The sequence below is a fragment of the Daktulosphaira vitifoliae genome, unplaced genomic scaffold (assembly GCF_025091365.1).
Source record: "Daktulosphaira vitifoliae isolate Bord-2020 unplaced genomic scaffold, ASM2509136v1 Scaffold_1, whole genome shotgun sequence".
NCBI classification, from domain to species: domain Eukaryota; kingdom Metazoa; phylum Arthropoda; class Insecta; order Hemiptera; family Phylloxeridae; genus Daktulosphaira; species Daktulosphaira vitifoliae.
The window spans coordinates 80233489-80254531 of record NW_026099572.1 but is presented as its reverse complement, the minus strand read 5'-3'; the positions used below and the strand labels follow the sequence as shown (position 1 = coordinate 80254531).

Genomic DNA, 21043 nt, shown 5'->3' with positions numbered 1-21043 from the left:
TTCCTTGGATGTGGTAGCCGTTTCTTAGACTCCCTCTCCGGAATCGAACCCTGATTTCCCGTTACCCGTTACAACCATGATATTGATATTAACTACTATCATAACATGAAACTAAAAAGTGAAAAATAAATATAGTTTAAAAAAACTAAAAAACACGCTTTTAAAGCACATCGAACTAAAAAGTTAAAAATAATTTTTAAAATTAACTTAAAACAATAATGAACGAAAAATACTAGTATTATTGTGAAAAAAACCGTGGGTGCTTTATGCCATATTTTTTGTATATTGAGCGCCTGACGCTTTTTTTCACAATAATACTAGTATTTTTCGTTCATTATTGTTTTAAGTTAATTTTAAAAATTATTTTTAACTTTTTAGTTTGATGTGCTTTAAAAGCGTGTTTTTTAGTTTTTTTAAACTATATTTATGATGATTTGTATATTCTTTTTGATTTATAACGTTAATCACAATACGGCATAGCCTCCCTCGTTAGCCATACCCAAGAGTAATGTGACGCACAAGGAATGTGCTGCCGAAACATGAGATGTTTGTCCATGACGTATCTCAGATATGTTATGGAATTCTTTAGTCAAATCTCCACCCACAGCAGAGCGAGCCGTGGGGAGTATACTTGTGCCTACCGGTGAAAAGGACCACATTGGTCTTGTCCAGGGCTAGGCTAAGTCCACTCCCCTCTAGTTGGATCAGGCGGTGATTGCGCTGAGTGCACAGTTCACCATAGATTCAGGTTCCTCGGTTGAGGCGCCTTCCATAATTACCAGCGTGTCGTCTTTGTAAATATGACTTGAACGTGCGGTCGCAGCGGAACACTGTTGTACTCGATGTTGTACAGTAGGGGCCCGAGAAGTGATCCTTGCGAGACACCACCTGTAACAGGTTGGGTTGGGTTTGATTTTGGGGCCCGCATTATAATCATTTTTTCATAACTATGAATTTACTCGATCTAACTGCTTATCAAATAAAAAATTAAAAAAGTTAAATCATTAAAATAGTTATTTAATTTTGAAAATTTAATAAAAATAGATTAGGCTATAATATATTTTTATCCTAAAAAATTAAGAATATCAGTAATATCTTAAATTTAAAAAATTCAAAAAATAAAAATTGTGTTTTTTATATTGTATTTGTTGGCATAATATAGAAATAAATGTATTTTTATAAAATACTTAAAGAACTTAACAACTTTATTTTACAAACGTATATGAAATGCTTGTATAATAAAATATATCACTTTAATATTTTTTTTATTATTTTATTATTGGCTATTATTCATAAATATAATCTTATATATTCGCGTGTGAACAACTTATATGTTTCGATTATCAAAATATTCATAGCAGAATGGACACTTATTTTGCTCTTTTAAAATATTTTTAAGGCACTCTTTACAAAACCAATGTCTGCACTTCGAGGACATACTCATCCGCGCTGGACTTTTATAACAAATTCTACACGGAAGTGGTATAGTGGATACTTTTATTGGAACTCCTGTAAAAAAAAATCAATATTTCATCTTTTTTTATGCGCATCAAAATTATTTTCATTCTAAATTAACTACTATGTAGTAATAAAAAATAAAAACAATTACTGAACTACAGTATCTGTAAAGTTAACGTATTTTAATTTATCAAAGGTCTGAGGATTAAATGGCATACAAAGTATTTTAGATCTAATTGACAACTCTTAACATAAGTGTCTGGATTTATTTGAATTTACAAATTTTGTTAATTTATTCAGTCTGAACAAATTTTTTTTAATCGACTTAAAAACTTAGTAATATTATGTTATCATGGTTATAGTTATGGATTAATCCCTCTTTAAATAAAAAATATTTCTACCATACTATTTAAATATTTCCATGCTAATGTATATTTCTATGGCAAATTTCACAAACTTGGGTTCCTTTTAAGTGGTTCAAACAAAAATAATAAATTTGTATACTACTGGCTTCTACTTTTAACTTTTGTCTCATGTATCATTTTACTTACAGTATTTTACATTTTTTAATTAGCAAAATTGTTATTTAATGAATTTCGTATATTTTTATTATTTTAAAAGTATATTTTAAATAAAAAATAAATAAAAAAACTAAAAATATTAAGTTACATGTTTTTTAATAAATAGAGAGAGCATGTAGTGCATCTCAGTACAGTCACATACTAAAACTTTTATAAATAAATTTAAAAAATGATTGTTATGAAATTTTGAAAAAATAATTTTTTAGCTTCGACGGGAAGATGAAAATGCATTCATTTTACCATTATGTGTTAATTATTCTATTTTATTTTGTTATCTTTCACTACTTTTTCTCAATTCTAAATGGACTGATTCTTCACAACGATACGTCAAAAGATAACAAATCTTATTTAGTTAAAGATTATACTGAAAAATTTAAATAATTTCCTTCGCTCCTTAAAATGGGACAAAACCCCCAAAATTTTTTTAAAATTATAATTTTCCAAAAAATGGACGAATCAAAATAACTTTTTTTATAAATACTTAAGGTAATTTACTATTTTTAAGTATAAATTTTGTTTTAAATTTGACCCTTTATCTACCCACAGAGGATATTAAAAATGGCAAATTTTGCATGAAAAGTTTATCTATTCATTTTAATTTTCGAAAATGTTCCAGAATTACTTCAAACTTCAAACAAATGTAAAATTAAAGCTTTTGCTTTTTTAAAGCTTGTGTTACATTTTATAAGTTAAACAATTTTTTTAACTTATATAGGTAACGAAGAGGAACCACTTCAAGAATACCTCAGTGTCCTGTTAAAAGAGCTTCTACATTAATTTATCAATACATCTAATAATGAGGGCTATTAATTATTTTCTATTTGTATCTACGTGTCTTTATTTGTCTAAACTCTCATACTCTACGAACCCCGATTGAACCTCGATGCTAACCAATGACCAAGTTCTAAATTTCCTAGTTTGGTCAATAACCAAATACATTATATTTCTAAATATAACATGATGTTGCTCTTGGAATTATTCAATAATTTCTTTTCGTGTGGTGAAACATTGATAAGTTTTTTTCAGAGCTATATATTTTTTATAGTTACCTTTTTCATTTGATATTCCACATTTTTTACATTTGGAATTCCAAGCGCATACGCAACGCATACAACAGTAGTAACATAACCTTTCTTTACAACATCTTGTATGATAAATAAATCTACTATCTGCCATAACTGATTTATCACAAAAACTACACGCTATTTAAAAAAACATCAACTATTTTTAAATTTTCCATTATGATATTTATTATTTTTAAATACAAATAAGTATTATATAAGTATTCTTGTAACATTACAAAGGATAGGATTCCTAACTTAAAATTAGTTAATTATTAAAAATACCTAATTCAGTTAATAATTGTCGTAACTATAATCATTTGATAATTTCAACAATATTATTTTAGTTATCTAACACATTTATGTTAGCTTGATTATATTTTCTAGACATTCTTTGGCAATAGTTATAATTATTGCCTATAGTAATAATAATAATTATTATTATTTTAAAAGTATTTCTTACCTTTAGTTAATGATACACGACAAATAGGGCAATCATGAAGTGGACTCATGTATTCCCATTTATCAAGACAATATTTATGAAATTTGTTACCACAATCATGAGTTCTGATTGTTGAGGAAAGATTATTTTGACAAATAGTACAAACTTAAAGAAAAAAGATTAGTAAAATAGTTTTTGGTTTTAAATACTATAATAAGTTGAAAAATGTATACCTAACTCGAATAGGTTTATCAGAAAACAACTCGATTACTCGCAAAATAAATGTAATATTGTAAAAAAAATTTGCGAGGCTAAGAAAGTATTAATTTTACTATAATGTGTTTTTTTTTTGTGTGTCTGCGAACACTTAATCTCAGCTCTCACCGAACCGATTTCATTCAACGTTACATCAAAAAATCACAAATGGTATCTAGTCGAAGAAATTACCCTGAAAAATTGAAAATAGTTCCCTTGCTCCAAAGTAAGTAAGTAAGTAAACACTATCTGTAGATAGTGATTAAGTTTAAATATTGGTGCATTATTCCAAAAGCAACATGATCTTCTGTTTCCTTCATTATATCCTGATTACAAGTTTTATGATTAATAAGTGTAATATATGAATAAATATTTATTATGGCAATTAAATATAGTATGAAATTGATATTTATTTAATATAGTATTGTAATTTTTATGGAAAAATTATAAAAAATTATAAAGTAAATGCAATAATTAAAAAACCCCTTTTTTGCGCTCATTTAAAATCTACAATTAAGTTTCGCATATGGCCTAAATAATAAAAAAATTATTCTAATAAATATAACAAAAATATTCATGTTTGATTATTATGTTACGTATTCATAATCAATAAATATATTTTAATTAAAAATAAGTTGAAAAGGTTTTACTTTTTATACGCATTTATAAATTTTGAACCAACCCTGTATAAAGAGAAATGGTCCCATTTTAAAAAAAAAGTATGTCAAATGAAAGAAGTATATATAAAGTATTTATCATAAAAAAATTGTAGTGATACCTACATTTTTCAAAAAGTTATAACATAGAAAATTAAAAAATATAAAAATAATTTTTATACAAATATCATATTTATTTATTAACTTTGATGTCCATTTTCACCATAAAACAAAATAAAGTTCGAACCTTTTTTTCTTCATATTAAAATCTGTTACAAAAACTTAAATTTAATATGTATATATATAGATGTCAGTATTTTCGGTACATTTACGAAATTTCAGTTGAAAAAGCTCTTTGTTTTATATGTATTTTTATGTTTTGAACGCCTCTGTATAAAGGAAAATGATCTGATTTAAAAAAGAAGTATAAAAGAGGTATATAAATAGTATTTTTCATAAAATATTTGTATTGTCCCATAAATTTTTCGAAATGTTATAGAAATATATAGAGGATATTGTAAAATATAAAATTGAGAATATTAACACAAAAATAGCATACGTTAGCCATTTTGACCGTGAAGACAAAATAAAGTTAGAAATTTTTTTTCTATAATAAAGTACAGTACTTAAATATTAATTTAAGATATATATTAAAGTTTTAGTATTTTCAGAACACTTTCAAAAGATAATTTGAAAAAGTTAATTTTTGTAAAAAAGTTGTTATAATGAATACCCCTTGTGGGCAGCTAAAGGGTCAGATAAAATAAAAACGTTTTTCAAATGATAGGTTAATATATCTATACAAAAAAATTTTATTGATTCATAAATTTTTCAAAAAGTTATGGCAGTTTTAAGTATACAAAAAAATGAATAAATGTTGATAGTTACCGAATATTTTTAATTTTTTTTTTTTTTTTTGGAAATTTCTCCCATTTACGGGGAAAAGGGAATTTTTTTAAATTTTTTGTTGAAAGAAATCAGTTTGGTGTTAGCTGAGAAAAAGTGGTAACATACACAAAAAATAAAAAACATATCATAGTAAAATTAATATTTTTTCATCTTCGCATCAAAGCTAAAAGCATAAGAAATTTATGTTTTTTTTTTAAATAATGGCATCTACTTTATTAAGAATATTATTATACATACTTTCTTCAGTTTCTAATCCTGTAATCAACTTTTTTTTTATAGTTCATCAAATATATAAAATGTCCAGCTTATAATTTTTTAAATTGTTATCATTAGATTGTGATAAATAGATTATTTTGTATAATGCATAAGTTAATAAATAATGAACCTAATGTGTCCCACTCAAGATCCAAAAAGGATCGACAAAAACTTTATAATTTACAGAACATAGATAAAATCTTAAGTATATGATGACAAATCTATTTCTAAATTATCATTAGCCTTATTTAAAACCAAATATCCAGCAAAAAGTGGTTGCGGAACCGTGAAGGCAAGTATATATAATATCTGAAAGTGATTAAAATAACTATCAAAATCACTTCGGAGCAAATCTGTACATAATGTTAAATTAAAAAAAAATTGTTCAATTATGTTTATAGTAAAATGAACTCTTATTTCTCATATAACAAGTTTAATAAGTATAATACATGAATAAATACTTTTTATAATAATTAATTTAGTATGAAATTGATATTGAATAGTTTAGTATTGTAATTTTTGCGAATAAATTATAAAAAGTAATAATTATTTATATTTAATATAACATTAAAAATTTGTAATTTCAAATTTTTAATTTTAATTTAAATTTTGTAAAAATCATGTTCAGTTGCAAAAATCTCCCTGAAAATTTTTACAACGAACATTTAAATATTATATTTAGTTTTCTTTTTACTCTTTTTCCTCGCTTTCATCTCAACTAATTTGGGTTTGCCACCATTGTCCTAAACTTCCACTTAACAAGATATCCCACATCATCTAAGCACACATTCATATCCATAACTGTTCTCACATCTTTCGATTCATCTCTCTTCATAATATGACCAAACCATCTAAGTCTATTTTTATTATCTTATCCATAGTTAACGCTACACCTGTACTCCTTTATATATGTTCAAACTTATCCTATCTTGTTTAGTCACTTTGCTAAACTTGTTTTCTTTTCTATTATCTTGTCAATCTACAACCTTCTAAACCATACATCATAGCTGGTCTCACTACAATCATATAGAACTTAACTTTCAGCCACATTGAAATCCTTTTATTGTATAACATACCAGACGCTTCGCTTCATTTCAATCACCAACACTTAATCCTGTGTATTACATCCGCGTCAACACCTCGCTCTTTTACACAATTAATCATAAATATTTAAAACATTCCACCTCTCTTATCACGTCCTCGCTTATTGTCACAGATTTCTTCATTTCACCTACCTCGTGTTCTCTTTTATCAAACTCGTACTCTATATACTCTATACTATTTTTAATTATTCTTAAACCATTTTCTTCAAGAGCTGATCTCCACAGCTCTAGCCTTTGATTAATTTCTTCCCTATTTTCTCCTATTAACACTATATCGTCAGTAAACGACATGCACCACAGCATCTCTCCTTGTATTTCTCTAGTAATTGCATCCATTGCTATAGAAAATAAGTAAGGGTTTAAAAAAACCTCGGTGCACTCTTACTCTTACCTTAAAACCTTCTGTTACTCCTCCTACACTTTTTACCCTAATACAAGTGCCATTATACATATCCTTTATTATATTAATATAATTTTTTGGGACTACTTTTATCATTAATGCCACTTTAAAACCTCTCTCAATACTCCATCTTACGATTTCTCCAAATTTATTAATACTATACACAGTTTTTTTTTCTATTCCCTACACTTTTCTATTAGTTTCTCACACAAAAAACTGGCTCCATCGTTGAATTACAGACAAAAAACTAAATTGGTTCTTGTTACTAATGGATCTTATTCTTTTGTCTATTACTTTTTACAAAATCTTTATACTATGGCCTATAAACATTATGCTTTTATAATCTCCACACTCCTATATGTCTCTTTGCTTTTAAATATCTTTGTCTCTATTACTTTATTCTTTTTCATTGATGCCACAACCTCCCATATCTCTTTTTCACTGATTATCATTTTTAGATCATTTTCACTAATCTAATGTTTCTTTTGGAATTTTCATTCAGTAATTTTTCAAAATAATCTTCCTCCTTTTTTTCACATCATAATCCTTTTTTAGCACCATCTAATCATCACTTTTTATACACCTTACATTGTGATAATCTTTAGACCGTTTTTATCTTACTTAAACAAGCCTATAAACTACTTTTTCACCTGCTGTTCTTATCCTTATTTAACGCACACTTGGTTTCTATGCACGAGTGTTTATACTTAATCTAATCTTCCCTCTTTTTGATTTTTTGTATTACATTTTATTTAAAATTTAAAATTAATTATTATTTTTAATAAAATATAAAAATATAAATTATTGTGAAATAGTTAATATATAACTGTTATTTGAAAAAAAATTAGCCAAAAATATTAATTAGTTCAAAAGTTATTTAAGATATGAGGATACTGGGCCATGCTCTATATATATATATATATATATGTAGAGAGAGAATAAAACAGATTTAACTTATTTAACTTATGATCCACATAATATTTAATAGTTTTGTTTTTTAAATTACTTTTACAATATAGACTATGTTTAATATATGTTTTACGTTATTTTTCGCAAGTACAAAAAATGTTATAAAAATTAATTTTTTTGTTAACATAAAATATTTAAGATAGCCTAATTTATAGATGAGTTTTAAAGAAAAATGTTGATGCCAAAAACTCTTATTTTAATTCAGTAGTTACTTTTATACAGCATTTTGAAGTTTGTTTAATTTTGATTTTTTTACGATGTTCCTATAGTATTAAATGTTAGTCTATATTATGTAAAAAACGGAAATAAGCATTATCTTTTTAGGTTATTTGCTGGTAACAGCACGCGTGATTCTATCGTTTCTATATTATTATAGAATATAGTTTTTCTATATATGTTAGGAGATTTGATAATAAATGTACTTATTCACTATTATGTTTACTATTACTTATTATATCAAATTTAAATAACGTTTTTTAAATTTTTTTAAATAAATTTAATTTTACTACTACTTGTTTTTTTATGTCAATTACAGATATTTATTCAAGTGTTAATAATTTTTATAGAAAATAAATCGCGTACTATTACCAGTAAATAACGTAAAAAGATAATGTTTATTTTCGTATATATATATTTATTATTTACATAATAAAGACAAACATTTAATACCATAGGAAAATCTTAAGAATATATTGTAAAAATTGATTAAAAATAATGAATACTTATGTGAGTTGCCAGTTTGATCTAATCTTCTCTGTATAAATATATATATATATTATATATATTAGAGAGGTCCTTAGTTATACAGGGTGGCCCACCACTCACTGACAATTTAAATAACTTTTGATCCAGTTACTATTTTTAGTTGATTTTTTTTTTTAATAATAGTGATACGTTAGGTCTATATCTATATCTCAATAATTAATTTTTTTACATTTTATTAAAAATATTAATTATTTTTAAATTTTAAATAAAATGTAAAAAAAAAATCTAAGATGGCTATTTTGTAGAGTAGAATTTAAGAAAAATTTTAGTAAAAAAATATCTTATTAATATTCAGTAGTAAATATTCTGTAGCGTTTTGAAGTTTGTAAAAATTTGAATTTTCATGTACTATTTTACGGTTATAAACATTGAAATACGTATTGAGAAAAGGACAGAAGAAAACGCTATCTTTTCATGATTACTGTGTATACATATGATGATAGTGTGTATACATTACAAACTTGGCATAAATACCATGATAAGAAATTAGATAAGGCAATTATTACTTATCACTCTCATTCAAAAGTATATTGAAAAGATAGCGTTTTCTTCTGTCCTTTTCTCAATACGTATTTCAATGTTTAATACCGTAAAATAGTACATGAAAATTCAAATTTTCACAAACTTCAAAACGCTACAGAATATTTACTACTGAATATTAATAAGATATTTTTTTACTAAAATTTTTCTTAAATTCTACTCTACAAAATAGCTATCTTAGATTTTTTTTTTACATTTTATTTAAAATTTAAAAATAATTAATATTTTTAATAAAATGTAAAAAAATTAATTATTGAGATATAGATATAGAGTCTATATTATAGACCTAACGTATAACTATTATTTAAAAAAAAAATCAACTAAAAATAGTAACTGGATCAAAAGTTATTTAAGTTGTCAGTGAGTGGTGGGCCACCCTGTAGATTATGAAAAATTTCTTTTTGAAATTCCTTGGTCTCACCCCCCAAATTTGTTCATATNACCATTTTTTTATAGTTTAGAACAAATTTGGGGGGTGGCCCGATCAAATTTCGAAAAAAAAAAATAAGGACCACCCTAATATACATGTAAAAACGAACCAAAAAAAATTTCTCTTCAATCAGACAAGTTTAATCCGTGCCTACTCGAGGTTGAAAATTGGACAATAGGGGTAGTTTTCTAGTGTTTCGTACTTAATTCGGAAATGAGCGATTATAGAAAAAAAATTGTAGAATATAAATTGTGGACAATTTTATGGACTATAAGTTTAATTCTTACATATTTTTTTAAACTCATTATTTTTCGAGCAAAATTTAAAATTATACTATATTTTATCGATTTGCCCAAATATTTGACAAACATTTAAAGATACGAATACATCTTTTTACAAAAATCGTTTATTATTTAATTATTAACAAATTCAACACAAAACCGTGGTGTGGGCTAAGCACCCCCGCCCCAAAAAAAAAATTAAAATACACAGTTGAAAAAAAATTGCTGATGTTACAAATGTATAAATTATGCTAATTGTTTTTCTCAGTTTCAAAATTCTTTACATCATAATTAAGTTGATTTTTTGCTGTCGGATACTTATTTTTATAACTAGATACAATTTGTAATCTTTTGATGTTTCGTTAAAAAAAAAATAGTTCCGGTGAGAGCTGAGAAAAAGTACCGACTATAATAACAGTTATGTATTTAGCTCCGCCTCAAACCCGGAGCCCTATAGTTATGCTACAAATTTCGGTAGAAGTACTGGGATTATTTTAAAATATTATTAATATTATTATAATCATATGTAAATAATATTTTCAATTATTTACTTCAAAAATGGGTATTTCCACAAAATTTTACAAAATAAGACAAATTTATTGTTTATTTTGATTTTTTGAACAATTTATAAAAGTATCATATCAGGTCTTGAAAATTATCCACAGGTATATAATATTTTAAAATAATTGTCGTAAAATATTTAACAAAAATATTGAAAAGAAGTAGGATTTGGATTTAAGTTTATATACATTTTTTTAAGTTAAAATATAGAAAAATAATAATATTCCCAACAAATTACAGATTTTGGATATATTTTGGGCAGTTTTTCTAGGGAAATTCCCATAATTATTTTTTCAAGAATCACTAGTCAGACTACAATTTCGAACTTTATTCGTAATATTTTAGGGGCCTTCAAAGGTAAAATAAACATTGCTTGTTACGAGTACGCGCGGATGAAGTGAAACTTTTCATTATGAAAATATCCTGTGAATATTACATCTATTGTGGTTCTTTAAAAATTTTTATGCACAATCAAAATTATTTGAAATTAAATAAAATTACTTTAATTTTCGAAAATACAGTACTACATTATAATATAAAATATGCTTTAGAGCCGACCGTGATCGACTGTTGCCGACAACGATGCCGACAGTGATGCTGACCGTGCCGCTCAATAATCTGTTTTTTTCGGGCCCTCTATAAAGAAATCTCACTTCAAAAAAATAGTTTTGACTAATACTTATATTGTTTTTTGTAAGTTTTCAATCCAAAAAATTATTTAACTTCAATACAATTATAAAAGCATTTAAGTTTTCTTAAAAAAATTGTATTTACTTTACTTAGAAAATTAATATACAAACCTTCATTTTCAGTTTCTAAAGCTGTAATAATTTATTATTATTACTTATTAATCTTTCAAGATTTTTAAGCATTTTATTTTAAAAATTATTGATCGAGTTGTGATAAATGCATCACTTTGTATATTATATATGCCAAATATACCTATACCAAATAATAATTTCGATTCACCATGAAATTCGTTTGCATCTTTTTATTGTAAGATATGCATTTCATAGAATAATTAGATTAATATCATTGTTTGATTCATTATTTTTCTAAAATCCAGCTACAGTCCGACTACAGTATTGACAAAATGTCTCTCAAATGTTATATTAATTTTTGTAACCCGCTAGACTAATTAATTACTACACATTTTATAATATTTTAAACGCTGTTATGTTTTTTTTTAACAATTGTATTTACTTTACTTAGGAAATAAATATACAATACCTCCTTCTTCGGTTTCTAATACTGTAATAAATTTTTATTTATTATTACATCAAACTTAAAATATTTTCGATTATTCGATATCATACTCTATTATTACATAATACCTATACCTAACAACAATTTTAATTAGCCATGAAATTGTTTATTACTAATTGAAGGATGAATAATCAAAAATATCGACATATTTTCATTTTATTTAATGATTAGCACTGTAATTAAAAAATTTTTTAAAATAAAAATAAACTGGAAAATTTATGTCAAACTATATAGATATGGTTGCATGACAGCTTCAAAGAATCTGAACATTATTATGACATTTTTAAGCTTTAAGCTATAACTAAATAATGTGAAACATATTTAATTTTTATGTCATACTATATTATTATGGCCATATTAGTCGATAAAACTAAAAAAATCGTGTTTACAACAAATTAAAATTGATTTTGATATGATTTGACATAAATTGATACAACTTGTACTTGCCTGAATTCGATCGAGCACCTAGATTATTTAATGCAAAATATAATTATAACATTCATTTTTACAAAAAATTTTAAAGAAACACATAAGAATAACACGAACGACTATACTTGAATTTTAATACTAATGTAAAATTCACGCTATAATAGACATAATTTTTTGGAATCAAGGCTATCAATTTTTCCCTAACTAATAGTTAATTTATTACTCAATTTCTCACTAGTAATTTTATTAAATATTTTTTTTATTAAATTGATGCAACTTTGTATACAAAACTGAAATACTGAAATTTTGATCAGGTTTTTAGTAAATGAATTAATTTAAGTTAAATTTTTATTTTACTTCCAAATCTTTAAACAATTTTAAAATGTAATCAAATAATACAGTTAAAAAATTATAAAAATTAATTTTTGAAATTTTTTTTCCATTAAAAAAATTGAAGTTAATGTTTCTATGACTAAAGGAATAAAAAAAAAATTATTTAACTACTTACAACTGGAGTGTTTTTTTTAAACAAACAATATTTTCCTTTGCGAAATTGAAGATATTAAATAGTTTTTGATAAAATAGATATCTTATCCTTAATCGAGAACCCTATATTGTTGTTAACTATTATTATTATTATTTATTTTTTATTACAGGCTATGATAACAGCACTTTTATAGTAATTTCTTTATTTATAGTTTTTAAGCTAACTCAGTGTTATTTGTCTCATATACTCTCTTATTTTCTATTGGCTATCCTTCAAGACAATTATGAGTAGAGAACCTATAATTAGTCTTACAATATTAAATGGAAAATAGAATAAATAAAATTATACTGGACAGAATGAAATTTTGCAATATTATTTTTGAGTTATTACAATTTTTGGGTAGGTTTGGTTGGACTTAAATGATTGGAAATAGGTGGAAGGGATGCGTGATTTTGTAGTATTTTCATTAATTAATCATTTATTAACACATGTTTCAAACCAGTCTCATATAATTCATTAAAAGCGCCCACACAAGGTATCTTTCACAATCAACCAATCCTAAATATTTGAAAAGCTTCTCAGAAAATCACTAGATATCGTTGGTTCACTTTATCCAGTATATAAAAAGGGTATTTTTTTTCTAAAAGAGTGCTCTTTAATTTGACAAACTCTGTTTTCAGCTCCTAAACAAGAATTTTTTATGCTTTTGTTCGATATTTCCTTATGTAAAATCTATGTCAGTAAAATTTAAAAAAAAACCAGTACAGTGGGATCGCGGTTCAGTGGGAACGTGGTATAGTTGGGTCAAGTATAATGATATCTAATAGTGATTAAAATCACTATTATAAAAAACGCTTCGATGCAAATCTGTAGATAGTTTTTATTTTAAACAAATTGGCGGATTAGTCCAAAGGCTACATAATCTCCTATTTCCTTATTTATATCCTGATTACAAGTTTTATGATTTATAAGTGTATTATATAAATATATATATATATATATATAAATACACCAGTTATATTTAGTCTATTTTAGTAAAAAAATGATTAAACTAATAATTGGAAACATATTATCATATTAAACATATATTAACTTTTTTATTTTAGATACTTTTAAAATATTTTCGGTTTTTTTTTATTTTTCGTTATTTTTTCAGTTGTACAAAAAAATGTATACTTATTTTTATATAAGTGTAAATAATTACTTATTTTATAGTTTTACATAATTTTAATAATATAGAATATTTGATTATTAAAAAAGTTATACGCAATAAAACAAAATATTTGATGATTTTCATGAAAAATATGAATTAATTGTTTTTATTAATTTAATATTTATCGGTTAATACTAAAATAATTTCCATTGGGGGTATTATATTTTACTACAACATTGATTATTTACAATATTTTTATAATATTAATATATTGAAAAATTATATGCAAAAAACAACATATCTAAAATTCCAAATAGTATAGTTAAAATAAATAATTATGAGACTTAAATTAAACTTATGAAGGTATAATCTATCAGTTTTTATAAGTCACAGTGTAATATAATACTCACAGTTACATGAAAAAGTCAACACTGAAATAAAATAATCCATCCGTATCAAATAAGTATAAGATTTAATGTATAGGTTGATACATTTATAATAAACCACTTTATTAGTCACGATAAAAGAATTATCGAGAATTTTTTTTTTCTTTATGTACATGTTTTTCGTGTTAAATGAGTATTTTTTATGTTCATTGCATATACATTATAAGGGTGTCATCTGTATTTTTTTCAAATGTTATTATACATAATTCACTTGTTTATTTAATAGATAGTGAGTTTATAAAAAAAAGACTGATCGATCATACTTTCAGACCAGTATTTTAGAATTTATTAACATGTTGTAGTAAAGCTTGGAGGTGAAACGCGGTATTGTCATTTTTAACACTAACAATTTTTCGACCGTACACTCCTCGCACCTAGTTATAAACATGTCATTAACTTCCGAAATATTGATCCAAAAGTTGATATCGACCATTCATGCTCTTAATCAAAGCATTTTCTAAAATAAAAAAAACGTGAAAATCATGTTTTAAAAGAACTATTAATATTATTATTTCTTCCATTAAGAAATCGTCCAAGTACTTTTTTTCAGCGCATCATAAACAGTCTCGGGAGATGACAGTTTCGGAAGGATTAAGTGGTTTTATAAACATATCAATATATTATATTAAAAATGACAAAATTATTGTTCTGTCGTGATAAAGCAAGATAGCGCAATGGGAGTCGGTGAGTTTTGGTTTTTCATCGTCATGAGCGCAATCTGCCCTAACTAGTTTTACTGATGGAGTAGTATGTGTGTACGATGGTCGCGAATGGTGTCACTTGAGTTCTTGTATGCTCCCTATGTATATGTTCATAGTTACAGTGGAATAACGGAGCTATTAAGCGCTCTTATATAACGGGTAGTTCACGTAGAATGATAATCTAAATTTTAATGTTTTCATAAAACGTTTTGTCAGAAGCTAATTATGTTGTGCGGGTCCACACGGTAAAGGAATTAAAACTTAATAAAAAGAAAAGCATTCATTTTTCAATAAAAATTAAAAATATATAATGTTACTGAACAATACATAATACAATACAACAATAATTTTTAATATTAATACAAATGAATAGGATAATGAAATAGAATGAATTAGAATGAAGTAGAATTATGATACAAGAGTGTAATTACCGCATACCATACCATGACTCACAGTAAGGGACCTACAGTGGGAGTCCTCCGTCCATCGTTGTCCTAAATCCCTTGGTCAGCATTTTCCTATGTCCGACAACAGTCGGACGACCATGTATTCTATACTCTACGCAATTACAAAATAATAATCAGGGGTTCTTAACATTAATAGCTTACTTAGGATGCAATAGAAGTGTCGAGTATGACTGTTATATGAATACTCTGATGGTGTCACGTTACCATTATTGTGAGAATTTATTACATTAAAATACAGACAGCACATCCGCTTCTAGAGACTGATGAATTAACAATTAATATTTATTGCTAAATTGGCAATAGTCCAAATTATTATAAAAATCCAAAAGACATGGCCATCTTGGTCAGTCGACTCCAGTGCCTTGTGTCATTCATTAGTCTCAGTACTCGGTTGTCGCTGTCCGGCTTACAGCATAAAGTTATGTCTCTATATTTCCTTTTTCAACTACCTACTCTCGTCCTCAACATTTAGAGTACTTGTGTCTTGCACTTCGTCTCCACCTCATACAAAGGTGTTACCCTTATTCCCTTCCTATAACAACGGCCTTTTAACACCCACAGCTAACCCGGAGTGTCAGTCGAGCACGGTAGTTGCTATATGATTACACGCACGTGAATACCCAGTCAGCAGACTCAACATCAGCTTCGTATACACAAAATCTTCTTCATCATACACAACATCTTCTTCGTACACTTTTATTTTATTTGTGTTACGACAATACTGAACTGTACATCCTTACACACATCGTTCATCACTCGGTCAAATATCAATTGGTGGGAGCAAGGTCAGGATATTTTGTATATCGTTTATTTAAATTAATAGTTCAATATAACTATCTGTTATTATTTGAGCTTTAGAAATTAAGTTATCATTTGTTAAGATTATTTATTGAAAACATTAGCAATAAAAAACAAAAGAGACATACAGTCTACAACATTTGTTGATTTTATTTTAATTTGACTTTGCAAGAATTACCAAAGATGTAAACCTTCATTCGGCGAATTGTCGTCTTAGTACTTACGTCATACACTTAATCTATACATTTTATAATATAAAATTATATTAACATAAATAAGAAATTTCATCTCATGAGAAGAGACTACAGTGATTGGATCCTTGATATTTATTGAAGTTAATGAATCAAAATGAGATAAAAATCAAATGATTTGATTATTTTTCTGACTTAAAAAAAAATTCAAAATATTAATTGCCCTAGGTGGATTCGAACCTGATACTCTAACCGTGAAAGACACTAGTGTTACCGATTCGGTAACTGTTCGTCGCTTTCGCGAATTAATAAAATTGTTTTTTTAAGCTAATTAAAATTTTAAAGTTAATTTTTCGACTTTAAAAAAGTAAAAAAATTTAAATAAGATTAACTTCTTATGTTTTATGAACTTTACTCTATTTCAATTAAATTATATAATATTTATGAAAAACAGTGTATTCCCCTTGTATGTTATTTTAAAATAAAATGAAATACAAAACCAAGAATTTTAACACAAAAATTGCATAGTTTTGAATACGGTAGCCATTTTCAATAAAAAGAAAATCTATATTTCAATTTTTTTTTCATTGTAAAGTATATAATATAAGCTTTAATTTAAGATTAAATAAAAGTGTTAATATATCGGGAACATTTTCAAAAATTAAATTGAAAAAGCTTAACTTGTGTGCAAAAATTGCTTTTTTAAATCCCCCCCATTAAGCAGGTTAAGGGATAGTTTTTAAAAAAAGNCATTAAGCAGGTTAAGTGATAGTTTTTAAAAAAAGGATATTCAATGAAAGGAAAATATCTAAGGTTTCAAATAAAAAAAATTATGTTGATTTGTTAATTTTTGAAAAAGTTATGGCAGTTTTAAGTATTAAAATATTTCATGTTTCAACAGTGATTTTTACATAAAAATTACATTTTTTGTTTAATTTCAGTGGAAATTTACTTATAGAAGATAAGGTATCGGGACAAATTTTTTTTTATTTTATAGTAAATGACATAACCTTTAATTTGATATATATTTAAAGGACGCAGTATTTCCGGAACATTTTCAAAAGTTAAGTTGAATAAGTTGTAAATAAGTTGCATATTGTAAAAAAGTTACTATATTAAATACCCCCCACCCCCTGTGAGCAGGTTAAGTGTTAGATTTTCAAAAAAATGATATCAAATGAAAGTTAAATATCTAAGGTCTTAATATAAAAAAAAATGATGTTCATTTGTTGATTTTTGAAATGTTATGGAAGTTTTAAGAAAAAGAAGTGAAAAAAATGACAAAATTTACCAATTTTAAAAATTGTAATTTTTTTGGAGATTTCCCCATTTGCGGGGAATGAGAGAAAATTTTTCAATTTTGAAGGGTAATGTCTTCAATTAGATACGATTTGTGATCTTTTGACGCATCGTTGAAAAAGTCGGTCCAGTGAGAGCTGAGAAAAAGTAGTGACAGACACAAAAAAATTTAAAAAAATAATAAACACATCATGGTAAAATTAATACCTTCTCAGCTTCGCATCGAAGCTAATAAACCAGGTAATTATTGTTTGTATTAATAACAATTTTCTTTATAAAGCGATATTTTTCCTAGTGTCACTGGATGAAAAACGCTGAACTTGGGATATTATTTATGAAAAAAAATGACGAATGATTTGTAAAGAAGCAGACAATATATTTATTCTAAAATAATAGGTTATGATTCATAATATTACCTTCTGATAGAACTAAGTTCAACGTTAAACATAAGATTAAGTTTAAATTTTAAAAAAAAAAAAAAAAATTTTTAATTTAGATTTTAAAATTAATTGTAAGAAAAGTTACTTGCCATTATTTGTTATATCAAATTATCTTATGATTTTAAAAAACTTATTATAAAAACAATTTTTTTAAATAAAATTCTACCGTAGGGCGATTTATTACCTTTTTAAATGCCTTATTCTCTGACATTACTTTTAAATAATTTTCTTATAGAAAATACTGTAACAGATGTTTTTTTATTTAATTTAAACTTATTTCTTTTATTTTACCAACTTAAATATAGTGCAAAAGGTTGAAATAAGAAACAAAATATTTTTTTCATGAAGTGTAACACAATCATAAATCACAGTGATTGTGATTCATAAGTGTAACACAATGAACTATAAACTTGAAAAGGTTACACTGTACGTTCAAAAACTGTGTTTCCCGCATGAATTTTGAGCCATGACATTCAAATTCTGAAATGTTGGGAGATAATTTTACGTACCCCTCCTTAAAAAAATTTCTATGTTCCAATATTTATGATATTAATAAAATGAGAGGTTGTCTATATCAAATTTTGGTAGGGTTTTATTTTCAAGTTTTTCTAATACTTAGTCATGGTTTAAATCATAGATCATTATAAAATCAAAAAGAAGTGTAATGGGGAGAGTTTGATTCTTTACAATAGAAAAATAAGTTAAATTATATAATACCCTTCCTATCGTGGCGTATGTTTCGTGAGTTCAGAATAAAGAAATAGAGCTTAAAATATGATAAATACTTGTACTCCATTAGATACAAATAAACCTATTAACATTGCAGAGAATATCAATATCTCACTTACAGTTTTACTTCTTGAGTGATGATGCAGTTGACTTCGATGAATATGCGTTTCACTCAAAATATAGTGTCTACTAGTTAAACTTATTATTTTAATATAATTTAAATATGCTCAGACTTGTTTATAATTATGTTTCTAAACAGTTATTGAATTAATTTATAAAAGTCCGAGGAATACAATGTAATATGGTAATGGACATNAAGTTATTTAAAAAATTGTGGCAATGAGATCATGATAACGGTCATCAATGATTTTCATCAGCAGTCGAATACAAAACAAATTTGTAGTATTCCTTATCTAAAAGTATTCGAAAATTATATTTATAAGCAGGTAGTAAATGCTAACGACTTGTGTCAACGCGACCAATGTCTATTGTCTACATATAAGTTAGAAATAATAAATCAGAAAAACCAAAACCTTTAACATAAATTAGTTAACAAGAAACGACGATAATATTCGGTGCATTATTTAATATATGTACACATATATTAAATATTTACTGTATACCTACATGTGATAATAACTCTATCTATAATCAATTGATTCATTTAAACAGCCTACGATCTCGGCTGGGTATATAGGGGACTTCCATTGTCAAAAGTCAACTAAAAATACCATAATATTTTAATGTCTAGATACGAAGAAAACTACACTAAAACATGTTTATAAAAAATTTTAGGAACTGTAATTTCCGTTCACGTTCCTTAAAAAATGGAATTTGTTCATTTTCCTCGTTCCTTTATTTTAAAAGGAAGCAGTTCCTAGCATCGTTCCTTCAAAAAGAACTCGTTCCAGGAATCCGTTCCTTTTGGAACTAGTTCCTTCTCAACACTGNTCTTTACAATAGAAAAATAAGTTAAATTATATAATACCCTTCCTATCGTGGCGTATGTTTCGTGAGTTCAGAATAAAGAAATAGAGCTTAAAATATGATAAATACTTGTACTCCATTAGATACAAATAAACCTATTAACATTGCAGAGAATATCAATATCTCACTTACAGTTTTACTTCTTGAGTGATGATGCAGTTGACTTCGATGAATATGCGTTTCACTCAAAATATAGTGTCTACTAGTTAAACTTATTATTTTAATATAATTTAAATATGCTCAGACTTGTTTATAATTATGTTTCTAAACAGTTATTGAATTAATTTATAAAAGTCCGAGGAATACAATGTAATATGGTAATGGACATAATACTACAAAAATATGTAACAAAATAGTACAAAAATGTCAGACGTCACAGAAAATTTTCAAGAATTGAAATTTTTAATTTGTCTAGAAATTTCTAATAGTAGACCAATATTCAAAAAAATGACTTTTTTATAGTACTGTAATTTTAGGATATTTTTCTAAATTTCTAAAACTGAGGCAATTTTTTTCAATATTCGAAGACGATATCTTCAACTAGAATAAATTCACAAATTTTTAATGAAGTCGGGAAATTAAAATGAATAACTTATTCATTATTGTGTATACATAATAATTACAATTATTTCACAGTTATATGTATCAATTTGTTTCGTTCAGCTTCGATGCAAAGTTAAAATACTTGTATGTTGAGGAAACATATAATTCACTTTTGTATTATGAATTATACTTGCAGTTAGTATTTTATAATGATAAAGAAAATATTAATAAAATTTGAAGTGAAAAATTAATTTGATAAAAATTGTTAAAAGTATTTTAAATAGTAAAATTAAAAAATGATAGCACAATGGGGTCGCGGCACAGTATTGTTGGATAGTTGGGACAAGTATAGGTGATATCTGACAGTAATTTTAATCACTGTTATAAGAAACACTTCTATGCAAATCTGTAGATAGTGTTCAATTCTAAGAAATTGGTGCA

General features: G+C 25.7%; 1 protein-coding gene across 4 annotated transcripts; it reads right to left on the bottom strand.

Annotated features, from left to right (window-relative positions):
* Positions 1–1171: 1171 nt before the first annotated feature.
* Positions 1172–18525, bottom strand: LOC126899875 (uncharacterized). 4 transcript variants are annotated; one of them, XM_050675125.1, is made up of 10 exons: positions 18433–18525; positions 18320–18368; positions 14412–14432; positions 12380–12397; positions 11897–11917; positions 11467–11487; positions 5600–5617; positions 3564–3707; positions 3089–3241; positions 1174–1509 (listed from the first exon to the last, which is right to left on the bottom strand). In XM_050675125.1, the coding sequence occupies exons 1-10, from the start codon at positions 18433–18435 to the stop codon at positions 1328–1330; spliced, it is 630 nt and encodes a 209-aa protein (XP_050531082.1). In that variant the 5' UTR covers positions 18436–18525; the 3' UTR covers positions 1174–1327. The 4 variants fall into 4 exon arrangements, with proteins under 4 accessions (XP_050531086.1, XP_050531092.1, XP_050531102.1 ...); XM_050675129.1 differs by lacking the exon at positions 5600–5617 and having other exon boundaries at positions 1172–1509; XM_050675135.1 differs by lacking the exon at positions 11467–11487 and having other exon boundaries at positions 1172–1509.
* Positions 18526–21043: the final 2518 nt, after the last annotated feature.

Coding starts and splice junctions, on each gene's coding strand:
- LOC126899875 (XM_050675125.1), bottom strand. Junction 11,488..11,896: donor ATTAGAAACCGAAGAAGGAG/GTATTGTATATT, acceptor AAATTATTACAG/CTTTAGAAACTGAAAATGAA. Junction 1,510..3,088: donor TGGAATATCAAATGAAAAAG/GTAACTATAAAA, acceptor TTTTTTTTACAG/GAGTTCCAATAAAAGTATCC.